Source organism: Galeopterus variegatus, unplaced genomic scaffold (assembly GCF_000696425.1).
Source record: "Galeopterus variegatus unplaced genomic scaffold, G_variegatus-3.0.2 Scaffold961, whole genome shotgun sequence".
Taxonomy (NCBI): Eukaryota; Metazoa; Chordata; class Mammalia; order Dermoptera; family Cynocephalidae; genus Galeopterus; species Galeopterus variegatus.
In genome coordinates this window covers 395,439-409,437 of record NW_007727072.1, presented here as the reverse complement: position 1 = coordinate 409,437, position 13,999 = coordinate 395,439, and the positions used below count along the sequence as shown (strand labels likewise).

Here is a 13,999-nt window from a genome sequence, read left to right as displayed (position 1 = left end):
TCCTATCCCACTGTTTCCATAAATTAGTGGATCTCAACTAAGATGCACCTCAGAATTACCTAAACTAGAGCTTTCTAGCTTAGAATTTCCCAATGAATCAGAATGGGGAAGTTAGACACCAACGGGTAGTTTTTTAAAAGTTCCAGATGTGATTGTGATGCCAGACTAAAAAGTCACATGGCTTGGAATTCCAAATTTTCCAAGTCTTTATGAATAGGCTAACTGTCACATCCAGAAAGGTATAAACTGCTGGATGTTAGTTTGGAAAATATAGTAATCATAACACTATGCTAATTAATACCATGTATAAATTATGAAAAGTATGTCACTGCCATTATACAGCCAATCTTAGTGTGTATAACCCTTTCTTATAAAGATATTTTAAAGAACAGTATCTTACTAAAGGCAACAAGTAACTGTCATACAAAATAAACATGCAAATAGAATTCTAATGTGCTAACTATGATGGTTAATCTTAGGTGTCAACTTGACTGGATTAAGAGATACCTAGATAGCTGGCAAAGCATTATGTCTGGGTGTGTCTGTGAGTGTGTTTCCAGAGGAGACTGGCATGTGAGTCCAGTAACTGAATGGAGATCAGCCCTAAACGTGGGTGGGCACCATCTAATCAGCTTGAGCATCCAGACAGAACAAAAAGGCAGAATTAAAGCAAATTTGCTTTCTCTACTAGAGCTAGAATAACTTTCTTCTCCTGCCCTTGGACATCAGAACTCCGTGTTCTCAGGCCTTTGGACTCTGGAACTTGCACCAATGGCCTCCTGGGTTCTCAGGCAAGGCCTCAGACTGAGTGTCACACCATCAGCTTCCATGGTTCTGAGGCCTTTGGACTTTGACAGCCATGTGACTCGCTTCTCTGATTCTTCAGCTTGCAGATGGCCTACTGTGGGACTTCCCAGCCTCTATAGCCACATGAGCCAATTCCCCTAATAAATCCCCTCTCATATGACTACATCTATATCTCATTGGTTCTATCTCTCTGGAGGACCCTGACTAATACACTAACCATTTTGCATGGCTTTACCAACCACCACACCAGCATCCTCCATACACGCAGCAGTAACTGACTTTGAACTTTGCATGTTTAAACCTTCACTTAAATAAAGCAATACCATAGATCAAAATATCAGTCTTAATGCAAAACAAAGCTCAATGTTTAGTACTTAGAAATTGAAACAAGAGAGGCAACATGACATAGTGGTTAAGAGCAGAAGAGCTAAAGCCAGCCTAGGTTAGAATTCAGCCTTAGTTAAGTCATTTAAACTCTCTGTTCCTCATCATTTGGTAAATGGGAATAATATTAGTACCTCACAGCATTGTTTTAAAGATTAAATGAGTTAATACATGTAAAATGTTTTAAAATAATCTAAGTTAATACTCGATCTATATTAGCTATTATTACTTAAAATAAAATGTGATTTGTATGTTCATTTTTAAAGGTGGGAGAATTTTCTGAAATTACTTTAGAATGTTTGTCAATTAAAAAAAAAAAAAACAAAATATCTTTGCCTTTTCCTTTGCCACTATAGACTCAATCCCAGTCAATCCTTTCTTGTAAAGATACGTTTAAAGATCCTACTGGGATCTTGATTGGATTGGATTGAATCTATAGATCAATTTGTAGAAGAGATATATAACAATATTGAATCTTCTGATCTGTTAACATGGTATAATCCTCCATTTATTCAGGTCTTCTTTTAATTTTTCTCAGCAAGGTTTTGTAGTTTTCAGCACACAGGTTGAGCATTCCTAATCCAAAAATCCAAAATACTCCAAAACTCAAACCTGTTTGAACACCAACATGATACCCTATTTCAAATTTTCAGATTAAGGATGCTGAACTGGCAGGTATTCTCCAAATATTCCAAAATCTGAAGGAATCCAAAATCCCAAACATTTCTGGTCCCAAGTATTTAGCAAGGTATCCCTAAATATTTCTTTCTTTCTTTCTTTTTTGTTTGGTTGCTGGCCATTATTTCATATTTTTGTATGCCATTGTAAATTCTTGTTTTTTGAATTTCAATTTCCCATTGTTCATTACTAGTAGAAATACAAGTTGTTTTTGCATACTGACCGTGTATTCTCCAACCTTGCTAAACTCAACTTATTAATATAGTAGCACTTTTGGGTATTCTTTGGGATTTTTTTCTATACAGACAATAAGGTCATTTGCAAATAAAGACAATAAATATTTCTTCATTTCTAACCTGTCAGAATTTTTTTTCTTGCTTTAGTGTGCTGGCTAGGATCTCCAGGGCAACACTAAGGGAAGATATCCTTGCTTTGTTCCAGTCTTAGCAGTGAAGCGCTCAAGTTTTTCACAATTAACTATGACATTAGCTGTCAGCTTTTTATAAATACTTTTTATTACACTGAAGCAGTTCCCTTCTCTATTTTGCTGTAACTTTTATCATGAATGGATACTGAATTTTGCCAAATGCTTTTTCTGCATCTATGGAAATGATCATATAATTTTTCTTTTTTAGTTTGTTGAGAAGGTGAATTATATTGATTGACTTTTGAATGCTGAGTTAACCTAGTATTCCTGAAATAAACTCTATTTGGTCACTATGCATTACCATTATACATACTGGACTTAAAATAGTCAAAACAATTCTGAAAAGAAAAACAAAGCTGGAAGATTCTACTTGATTTCAAGGCTTATTATCAAGTTACAGTAATTAAAACTGTGGTTTGGCATAAGGACAGGCACACAGGTCAATGGAAAAGAATAGAGCCCAGAAACAGATTCACATATGTATAGTAAGTTGGTTTTTGACAAACGTGTCAAGGTAATTAAATGGGGAAAAAGACAGTCTTTTCAACAAATATCATTGGAACAACTGGATATTTATATGGGGGGAAAATGAGCCACTACCCTTATTTTGCACTGTATACAAAAATTAACTCAAAATGAATAGTAGTCCTAAATCTAAGGGATAAAACAATAAAACTTCTAGGAGAAAAATAAAAGAAAATGTTTATGACTTTGGGTTAGTAAAAGATTTCATAGTATACAAAAAGCATGACTTATAAAAAGAAATGAGCAAAAGATTCAAACAGACACTTCATCAAAAAAGTTGTAAGGATGGCAAATAAGCATATGAGAAGATGCTTAATATCATTAGTCATCAGGAAAATGAGATACCACTACGGAATGGCTAAAATCAAAGCAGGCTGGTGAGAATATGGAGCAATTTGAAATCGCATACATTGTTAGTGGGAATGCAAAAATAGTATATCCACTTTATAAGAAACTGCCAAACTGTTTTTTATACACTTACCATATGACCCAGCAATCCCACTCCTAGGTATTTACCCAAGAGAAATAAAAACATATGTCCACAAAACTGAGGTATCCATATGGCAAAATGTAAATGTTTATAGCAGCTTTATTCATAATAGTGCAAAACCGGAAACAATGCAAATGTCTATCAACTGACAAATGGATAAACAAATTACGGTAGAGATAAATGGAATACTACTTAGCAATAAAGAAGAACAAATCACATGGACAAACCCCAAAAACATTATACTAAGTGAAAGATGCCAGACAGAAAAGGCTACATACTGTAGGATTCCATTTATGTGACATTCTGAAAAAGACAAAACTGCAGAGCAGAAATCACATCAATGGTTATAGGAATTGGGGGTAAGGGGATGGGATGAATTGCAAAGGGCCACAAGGGAATTTTCTGGGGTGAAAGATGTTCTATATTTTGATTAGTTCACATCTGTGTATACTGTCAAACAAATTTTTATTGCCTATAAACTATAGTTCAATAAACTTTACCAAAAGATAGAAAAACAAAAAAGGGGGGTGGTAGCACTATTAAGTTTAATCACAAGAAAATATGGAAGAAAAATAAAGTGAAATAAAAGTACAAGAGAACTTCAAAAAGCTCATGGAAAAACAGAATTAGAAGATAATACAAATCTTTCCATGACCTTTTTGAAGACCCCTCGTACTCACCCTTTGTGAGCAAGGGGGTAAAATAAATAAATAAATAAGGCATATAATATTTATCCTGCTGTAATCAACCAACACGTGGGAAGTCATCTGGAAGTTAAAGTTCTCCTGTGTTATTATAATCTACAGTGATAACAGTATTTTATATGACCTATAATAAAGTTACAGCTAGCCATATTTAAAATTAATCTTGTCTTTAATCTCCGTTATCATGAGCTACAAGAGTTAGCCACTACTTGCATGAGGCTGTATTTAAATTTATATTTAATAAAATGTAAAGTTCAGTTCCTCAGGTGCACTAGCCACATTTTAAGTGCTCAACAGCCACACATAGCTGGTGGCTACTATATGGGACAGCACAGATATAGAACATTTCCATCACCACAGATTGTTCTATTAGCTAATGCTGTTCTCAGATTGTTAATGCTCTAAAATAACTTCTATCCTTCATTAATACCAGATTTTAATTCAGCCTTTTAGAATTTTAAGGCTGGAAATAACCAAACATACTTCATTTTACAGGCAAGGAAACAGAGGCACCAAGACCTGATTTTTACTCTGGATCTCTTTTTATCAATTTACTTCAACAAAAATTGGGGATCTACTACGTGCCAGGCACTGTGCTAAGCGATAGGAATTCCAAGAAAAATAAGATTAAATTCCTGCCCAAAGGAACTCATAGCCTAGCAGAGGGTAAAGACACTCATTCACATCAGCTCTAATGTGCTCTGATGGAAGTATGATCAGGAAGCTAACTGAAAGTCAACTCAAAGAAAAAGAGAAAGTCAACTCATCTTCTCTGGGGGTTCTGGGATGCCTCCCAGAAAAAGTGAAACATAAAAGATAATTGGAGTTAAGCAAAGGAGGAAGCAGAGAAGTTTTGAGGTATAGAGAATAATTTTAAAGCACTGAGCTTGGAAAAGACTAAAGAATTCTGTACCATTGGGATGTAAAGTATGAGTAGAAGAGTGAATACAGGTGGTGCTGGGAAGTAATGAGCAGGTGCCACATCATGGAAAACTGTATATGTCATGCTGGTGACAATGAAGTTTTTGGTTCACTGGTGTATAAATTACTTAGGTTGCTACCAGAGGAGAAATAGGAAGAGGAGTCAAGAAAGGATAGATAGATACTACTTAAGAATAGGTTTTTAAAATAAAGGCAGTATATAAAAGTTTAAATGAGAGCAATGATGGTAGGGATAGAGAAGACAGATTTGAGAAATATGTATAAAGGATATAAGTTTGAAGAGACTTGGTGAGTTCAGTTATAAATAAATGAATTTAAGTAAACTGGAATGTTTAGGTGAAGGCAGTGACCTATACGAGTCTGAAATTCAGGAGTGAGGTCTGAGATGAAGATATATATTTGGGGGTTGGTGCTAGTTTAAACCACAACAGTATAAGTGATTGTTTGTAGAGAAAGTATGTACAAAAGTGGGTCAAGGATGAAACCTCAGGGAATACCAACAGTTAGGATGCTTCTCTTAAGAAAATCCTTTGAAGACAAGTGATTGAGGAGAAATTGGTCAGGGAAGAGGGAGGAGAGAATTTCAAGGTGAAAGTGGTTGATATAGTTAGGATGCTTCTCTTAAGAAAATCCTTTGAAGACAAGTGATTGAGGAGAAATTGGTCAGAGAAGAGGGAGGAGAGAATTTCAAGGTGAAAGTGGTTGATATCAAATGCAACAGAAGGGAGGCTCAGGGGTTTACCCCTGGGCTCCTCCTGCCAAAAAAAAAAAGAAAGAAAGAAAAAGGCAACAGATGTATCCAAGATGAAAACTGAAAAGATAAACTTTAAATCTGGCAATCAGATCATTACTTGTGATATCTGCAAGAGTAGTTTCAGCGGAATGACAGTGGGTTAAAGGATCACAGTGAGTTGCAGTGAGAAGGTACAAAGAGCAAGTGTAGACTATTTAAAGAAATCAGGATGAGAACCACAGGAGGAACATGGAGCTCTCTCTAGAGATGAGCTTGTTTTCCTATTTTTTAAAAGTTAAAAGAGACCTGACAGGGAAGAAGATCAAAGAAGAGCCTGTAGAGAGGGAGGAACTGAAACTACAGGACAAAGAGCAGACAAACGAGGGAGCCAGGTCTCATAATATTGTTTCTGAGCATCTCCACCTGGATGTTTCATCCCATCTCAAACACCACAAGTCTAAGAGTGCACGCTGATCTCACCCTGCAACCCGATCTTTTCAACACTATTTTCCATTTCAGTAAATGGTACTACCATGTCACCCAGTGCTTAAGAAGCCTAGAACTTATCTTTGACCCCTCCTTTTTCTTCACTTCCCACACATAATCAATATAATTTCTACCCTTCAATACTTCTCAAAAGTGTCAACTTCTATTTCTATCATTATTACCTTGGTTCGAGATACCATCATCTCTTATTTGTATTATTGTAATAGGTTCCTAACTGGCTTCACTGCATCGGCCTTCTCCCTTTTGATTTAGTCCTCAAGTGAAAATCAGATTGTCCAAATCTGATCATGTCATTGCTCTGCTTAAAAATCCTTAATGGTTTTCTGTCATCTATTTTTATATCTACTATATGAACTTACACCTGTTTGTCTCTCTGGCCGTTCTCCTTTGCTCTCTCCACTCCAGCTCTATCGGCCTTTTCTCTTGGCATATTCCCTTCCCATCTTGAGGCTTAACTCCTCCTCATCCTTATAATCTTGTCTTAAGTGTCATGGCACCAGAGAGGACTATGTTGCCCTGTTGTACATCTACAGAGTTCCCTGTCTTTCTTCGTCAAGGCACTTGTCACAACTGTAAGTCATTGATGACTTGTGCAATTACTTAATGTCCATCTTTCCCACCAGATTGCAAACTTCTGGGGGATGCAGGATGGAGTGTTTCTTGTATAAATGCCATATTCTCCTGTGCCTGGAAAAATGGTAGAATCAATATAATTTCTTGAATGAGAAGAATAAATGAATAAAAGATTAACTTTGAGCAAGAAAAGGGACATTTCCTTCTGATGCTAGAGGGAACAAAGTAAGGTGAGTACAAATGTAGATAAGTTGAAAAGTAATTACGGTAGCACCAAGATTAAAGAAGAAATGAGCAGTTGGGAGAATTCCCACCTTGTGGCCCCAATTTTCTTGCACTGGCAGTGTGCTAGAGCGGGTGGACAGTGTTTGAGTAGAACATGGCTAAAGTTTGAAGTAACTGCTGAAGGAAGAGAGGAGAAGAGGGAGGAACTTGACCAGAAGTTAGTAAAAAGACTGTTTCTGTGATTGTAGTGAGGGACAACTCTACACAAAGGTGGAAACCACAAGATAAAACTTATTAAATCAATTGAAATCAGAGAATGGATTTTCTGTAAAAGTCTACATATTATCAACTTTATTCTTTCAAGAACATAATAGTGCCTGACTTGACTAATAAAACTTTGCCAGTAGAATTTATATATAAGGTTAAGAATAACTTACAATGAACAAGTAATTTGATTCTTCAAAAATATCTGAGATAAGTGACATTTTTTTGTTGTTATTTTAAATATTTAATTATTTATCAACTTTATTCTTTCAAGAACATAATAGTGCCTGACTTGACTAATAAAACTTTGCCAGCAGAATTTATATATAAGGTTAAGAATAACTTACAATGAACAAGTAATTTGATTCTTCAAAAATATCTGAGATAAGTGACAACATTTTTTTGTTGTTATTTTAAATATTTAATTATACAATTTATTCAGCAAGTTATTTCTTTACAGAAAGCATAAGGTAAATAACCTGTTCTTTAGTTGATTACAACAAATTTCTTACAACCATATTAATGTTCTATTGGTTCCCCTAGCCAATAAGTAAGAAAAAATATTAAACTGCACAAAAATCTCATCCAATGTGCAATTCCTCTCCACATCCAGCAATGTATCAGAATTAAAATAAATAGCTTTTGAATTAAGAAGCTTTTGCTTATTAATTATTAAGCTTTTGCTGCTTAATAGTAACTAACCATGGCTCCTTGGAGAAAATAAAATCCCAGGCTCACCTTCCTACTCTCCCTCCAGGTGGTGCTATAGCTACAAGTGGAGAAGAACTAGCTTGAGCAAAGACAGCTTGCCTTGTAGCTGTTGCTGCTGTTATTATTATTATTATTAAATAAAACAGCTTTATATGCCTTATTTTTTGGTGTTTCCTTTTCCACCAAGGCTCACATTATTCCATAATGCTTTCTGAGTAGCTGAGATTCCAGCACTATGAGGCAAATATGAAAATTCTCAGTAGAATGACCAGGAATACTTCAGCAAGATTGTGAAAAAAGTTCTAGCACTTTTGGAAGGAGTGACTTTGACTAAGGCCTAAATACAGTGATTAAGGACCAATGTGCAAACTAACCTTCACTATGGACACATCTTCATACAGCAGGTACACAGGTAGGAAATGTAATTGGCAAGAAAACTTGAGAAAATAAGTATTTAAATTTTATTTTCATATCCTTAAAGCCTTATAAACTTCTGTGTACCATTCAAGACTGTGTCTGCCTTAGTTTCAAATTACCTATGAGATATTTGATTCTCCTTGACAAACTGTTCATTCTACACAACTGAAAATCTCCATAATTGATGCTTTTAATTTGGTTGATTCCAACCATCTCAGAAAAAAGTAAAAATGGAATAAGTTTTTAAAAGCTCAGCATTTATTTGTTCACTGAGCTCCACCAATGATCAGTGGAAAAACTTCCTATATTTGCCCAGGATCCAAAGATTCATGTGTATTTTTCTGGAGTTTGGTAATTAAACTGCTAAATCTCACACACACACCAGCCAAAAAAAAGAGGGGAAAAAAAGTTCTTTTGCACTCCCCTTCAAGGAAAATAAGTGTCCATTCTCTTCTTGCTAGATCTCCACTACATTTTTTCCCCTGCTTCCACTCCCCCAGATCCCAAACCAGTGCTGTCCTTCTAGCTCTCCATCATCTGTCAATGAAAGTCTAAAGCAGCATTAGCCAAAAGTGTGCTCCCCTTGATTCAAGATTATTTGCATTTTTAAAGGGGCCCTTTCAATATAGAAAAGTCCTTCAATGAACTATTAAGGGTATATTGATATTCAGGGGTATATTCAGGGGTAGTGGGATGTTTTACTTTGGCATAGAAACAAGTTAGAGAAAAGGATAAAAGCTACCTTAGTTCTTTCCACCAGTGTCCCTAACTACAAATCTAATAGTGGGCTCCATTAATCAACTCAACGTCAAGAATCTTTAAAGGACAGCTATCTAACTCCTGCCTGTAAAAGTTTTGTTTCCTAAGTGCCCAGCACCCAAAATCCATCCATGAAGAATCTACTTCTCACAAAGAAGAGAGTAAAGAACTTAGTTACCTCTTTGGACAGGCCACTAATCTCTGACCTTAACCCTCAAAAATTGAGGCCAGAACAGTTCATTTGCAGACCTTACTTACACCTGAAATTCAATACATCAAAACAAACCATCTATTAATTCGCACCTGTGAACCCAGACTTTGGAGAGGCTTTAGAAATCACATGGTACAAACTTCTTGTTACATATGAGCAATGTGAGACTCAGGAGTACAGTGACTTGTTCAAGGCCACATAGTTGATTAATGGTAGAACCCACTTCATTATTATTTCTACCACCCCACTGACTCTTCTTACTTTGTTAATGTAGGGATGTAGTCATCATATAACTCTGTACATTTTTCATGGATAGACCTCAAATCTATAATACCATTCTTGAAATTTATGCCAAGATTTCTTTCCCATCTCCTAGAATTCTATAAACATGTATTTATTTTATGAAGTTGTAATAAAATATTCTTCCATGTTTATGGACTGACTTTAAAAAAGTTAATTTTAAGATCAATAAAATATAGATTATAACATACAGTTCATGAGAAAGTTATTAAAACTACTCATGTCTTGTTTACAAGCTCACAAAACTAGGTTATCAGTGTTTTTCATCCTCTACAACAGGTTCTAGAAAAAACACAAATCCAAAAATTTCCTCATTTGAGAAAATACTACTCTAATCGTTAAAAAAATAGTTTAGCTGCACAAATGAAATAAGTTTATCATACATACTTAAAGCTCTAGAATGATCCGGATTCCTTATTCCCTTTGCTCGTAACCTCTGAAGAAGAACTGTTGAGGACAACTGTTTTACAAGATATACTGCCATGGAATAGTTCTGGAAAAAACAAAAAGTAGAAAACAAACAACATATGTAAGTAAACAGCACATCTATTTTAATCTCACAGTGATAGGGAAAGAAAACTAACACTTCTTAAAACACCTATTGTGTGGCAAGCACTATCTTAGGTGTTTTCATGAGCAATAATTCATTTAATCCTTATCGAAAGGCTGCTGAGGTGGTCATAAATCTGTTTTTATAGATGAGGAAACTGAAGTATAGAGAAGTAAAAAAAAAAGTACCCTAATTTTGCATCAAATGACAAACTCAGACTTTAAACCCAGGTCTATCATGCTTCTATATTACCTGACTACCTATACTTGAAGTCAAGTAAATTTAAGGCACTTATATGAAAGAACACCGTTAAGACTAAATATAAACCAAGGCTATTAAGATGTCAAAGTTATCATAAACTCTATCTAGTAAGTAATACATATATCTAAAATAAATAGTAGTTATATAAAAAATTACAAATGAGATTGGCTTCCTAATCTATTACATTTTAACCTCTCTCTATGCCTTCAACTAGCTCTTGAAAAAAACCCTACTTGGGCCATTATCACAACAATCAGAGGGAATATTAAAGAAGGTAACTAGCTCTTGAAAAAAACCCTACTTGGGCCATTATCACAACAATCAGAGGGAATATTAAAGAAGGTTTTTGAAGAGAAGCTAATGGTTTGGCAAATGAATAGATGAATACCCATTACCAGCAGAAGGAGTACCCAGAGACGGTAGTGGCAGAAGTGTTCAAAGAAAACAATTATCAATAAGCCAAGACTTAATGAAGGGCACATGGTTAGATAAAAGGAAGAGGGCTGATGCTTATGAAGGGTAGCAGAGAAATCTAAACAAGAAGGACCACTTTCCATTTGGTGCTGTGATCTACTTCCCATTTGGTGCTGGAATCAAGAGGTAGATCAAGAGATGTGAAAATAAACAAAAGGAAAAATATTTGCTGCCATCAAAGCTTCACACAGTTTTTGAAGCACTCTTATCATATACTACCTACTTCAGTTAAACCTTGCAGAAGGCCTATAAAAGATAGGTAGGATAGGTATTTTTGTAAGTGAAGGGTTGATAAAACTGAGACACAAAAGGATTATGTAATCTGCTCTTGATCATGAAACTGCCTGGTGACAGAGCAGGCACTAGAAACCAAGAAGAACGAGTAGGGATATCAAGACAAGGGACTTAATAATCAAGGCCAGTGTAGTTCTCTACAGTTCTTGCTTTCAAACATCCTATTGCTTTGAACCTCCTAATCTAGTCTAATGCACATTCCAACTTTCAGTTAATTTCACACTTTTGAAAATGCATTCCCCTCATTTGGCAACATGAGAAAATATCCAATAGTATCCTCTAGGAGGTCAAATTTTCACTTAAAGTTCAGAAACCTACCCATGTTCACATGCTATACATTTTCTGGGCAAAAAATGAAGTGTCAAAAAAGCTAACTTACTTTCATTAACAAATTTCACAATATATTAATGAGAAACAAGCAACGTTACAACTTTCCTAAATTTTACAGGATCTAAAAAAGAACTGAAAATCTTTTAGGAAAAAAAACTTTAGAAACCATTCTCATTATTATTTATTTGCTTAGTGCTTCAAGAGTGTGATATAAACTGGAGGAATGCTAATTAACACTGCGGAATTATGTACTGACAGCTTGAATCTTCAGAACTTGAAATTACCCTAAGGCTTTATATAAATATTTAAGAAGAGATCAAGTAGAAACCACAACAACAAGTTAGTGGAAGGTATGTTCACTCTAGTTGAAACATGTAACCAAACAGAAGAAAGGAAAAAAAAGCAGCAAAAAGAATGTCAGGTCTTAACAAACGCCACTTGTATTAATAATATGAAATTAAATTTTACATACAAAAGAGGCTCAGCTGCAAAAAACCCCCAAACTTAATAGTGGCATAGTATTTGTTCTAGGTTGACGATATTATATTGTTCCTGCTAACCATTCAAAGTGGTACCTAACTCCAACTATTGAGATATATATATTAATTTCAAAAGTCTTCAGAATTGTTTATTATGTTCATGAAACACTTTCTCCATAATTAAAATATAGTCTATTTATTATATGCCCTTTACACCAGTACCTAAATAATTTCTCTACAAATAATGAGTTTAATAAATACTAAGTGTAGTGATTACTCTGAGGTAAGATAAGAAGTTATAATATAGTTCACTTATTTCCTTCAGGTACTGTACTGGCTCTTTGAAAAGACATACTTATAGCATTTCTCAGTGGCAACCAACCATAAAAAGTTATATGCAAAATAGTAAAGAGATTCTACGTGAACTATTCAATCTTCACAAGTTGAATTAAAAGTGATCAAAAAATAATCTAATAAGTTATCTTCTGGGCTTTGGAAAAGATTACTTTTCTTTCAATGTTTTACTTCAAAAAGGTCTCCAACTTGTCAACCTTCAAATCTCTGTGGTTTGGAAGGCTCCCCATGAAAGAGTATCTCCCTCACTCCTCTAGTGCTACATATCAGTGACCATATTTCCCTCCACTCTCACGGTTTCAGACTCCTTTCATTTGTCACCCAAAATATTCCCTTCCTTCTTGGTGGGCTATACTTTTCATACACAAAACCAAAACAAACATTTTCAACACTCTCTTCAAAAAGGGGGAGAAGGGAACTCCAAGGTACACTAAAAGTAAAACATTTAAAAGGATTTTAAAAACTTAACAGTGACACATAAATCAAAGGAAATGTCAAAAAGGATTTTGATAAAATTAAAAATCCCTTTCTATGGGCCGGCCCGGTGGCGCACTGCTACAGTGCGCCGCTTGGGAGCGCGGTGGCGCTCCCGCCGAGGGTTCGGATCCCACATACAGACCAGTTCCCGCTCACTGGCTGAGCGAGGTGCAGGCGCAGCACCGAGGGTTGCGATCCCATTGCCGGTCCCGGTCCGGGCACAACACTGAGGGTTGCGATCCGTTGCCGGACCCGAAAAAAGACAAAAAAAAAAAAATCCCTTTCTAACAAAGATATAGAAATACACCATTGAGGAGTTCCGGTCAAGATAGTGGGATAGATGGTCCCTGGTGTCATTCTCTCCCACAAATCAACCATTTACAACTATAAAAATGTAACACCAGCCTAGCTGGGGCCGCTGGGGCCGCTGGGGCTCACGTGAAGAGGAGGCGAGACCTACAGAATTCATAAAGGCAGGAGAAACGACGATGAAAGAACAAATTGCTCTCAGCGTTTCGGGCTACAGCCTCTTTAATGCTGGAGCACATGGAGCAGGAGCCGGCAGAAGCTACAGCTGTGCCCTTAAGATAGAGTTACTTGGAGATGGAAGGGGAGAAGAGAACTTTGGTGGCCCCCAGGACAGCAAGACCACTAATAGGGTTCCCGTGGACAAACGCAGGAGCGAGGAGCCAGAACAGCTGAAAAAGGGGAGCCATTCAGAGGCTGGTGAGTCAACGCAAGAGACCAACGCAGGGCCCATCACATGGAAAGTGTTTTGGGGAGGACGGGGGGGGAGATAGGCCCACCAGGAGAACATTGGGCCACCGCAAGGACAGCCAATCCACCCCCCAATCAGCACAGGACCACTCAGAGGAGACTGGTCGAGAAAGCAGAATTGCATGGGGTGCAGTATGATGAAAAAACTCAGGCCCAGATCAGAGTTTCTAACACAACCCAGGTGCACCGAGTATCTGGAGAGCCGGAAGTACCTATAAGGTCAACCATTAAACCCTGAGCTGCACAAAAAGCCTTCCCTATGGAAACAGCAGCAAAGCAGCAATTTAGCTCAACCACAATACTCAAGTACTGGTTCCCACAGGAAGTTCCCCCCTGTTAGAAGTAA

General features: G+C 36.4%; 1 protein-coding gene across 3 annotated transcripts in view; it reads right to left on the bottom strand.

Moving 5' to 3' along the window:
• PIAS1 (protein inhibitor of activated STAT, 1) overlaps positions 1-13,999 on the bottom strand; it is a 120,598-nt gene that overhangs the window by 24,044 nt on the left and 82,555 nt on the right. For all 3 annotated transcript variants that reach the window (XM_008573764.1, XM_008573765.1, XM_008573766.1), the window contains one exon: positions 10,045-10,150. In XM_008573764.1, the coding sequence (XP_008571986.1) occupies positions 10,045-10,150 (106 nt within the window). The remainder of the gene's footprint in view (positions 1-10,044; positions 10,151-13,999) is intronic.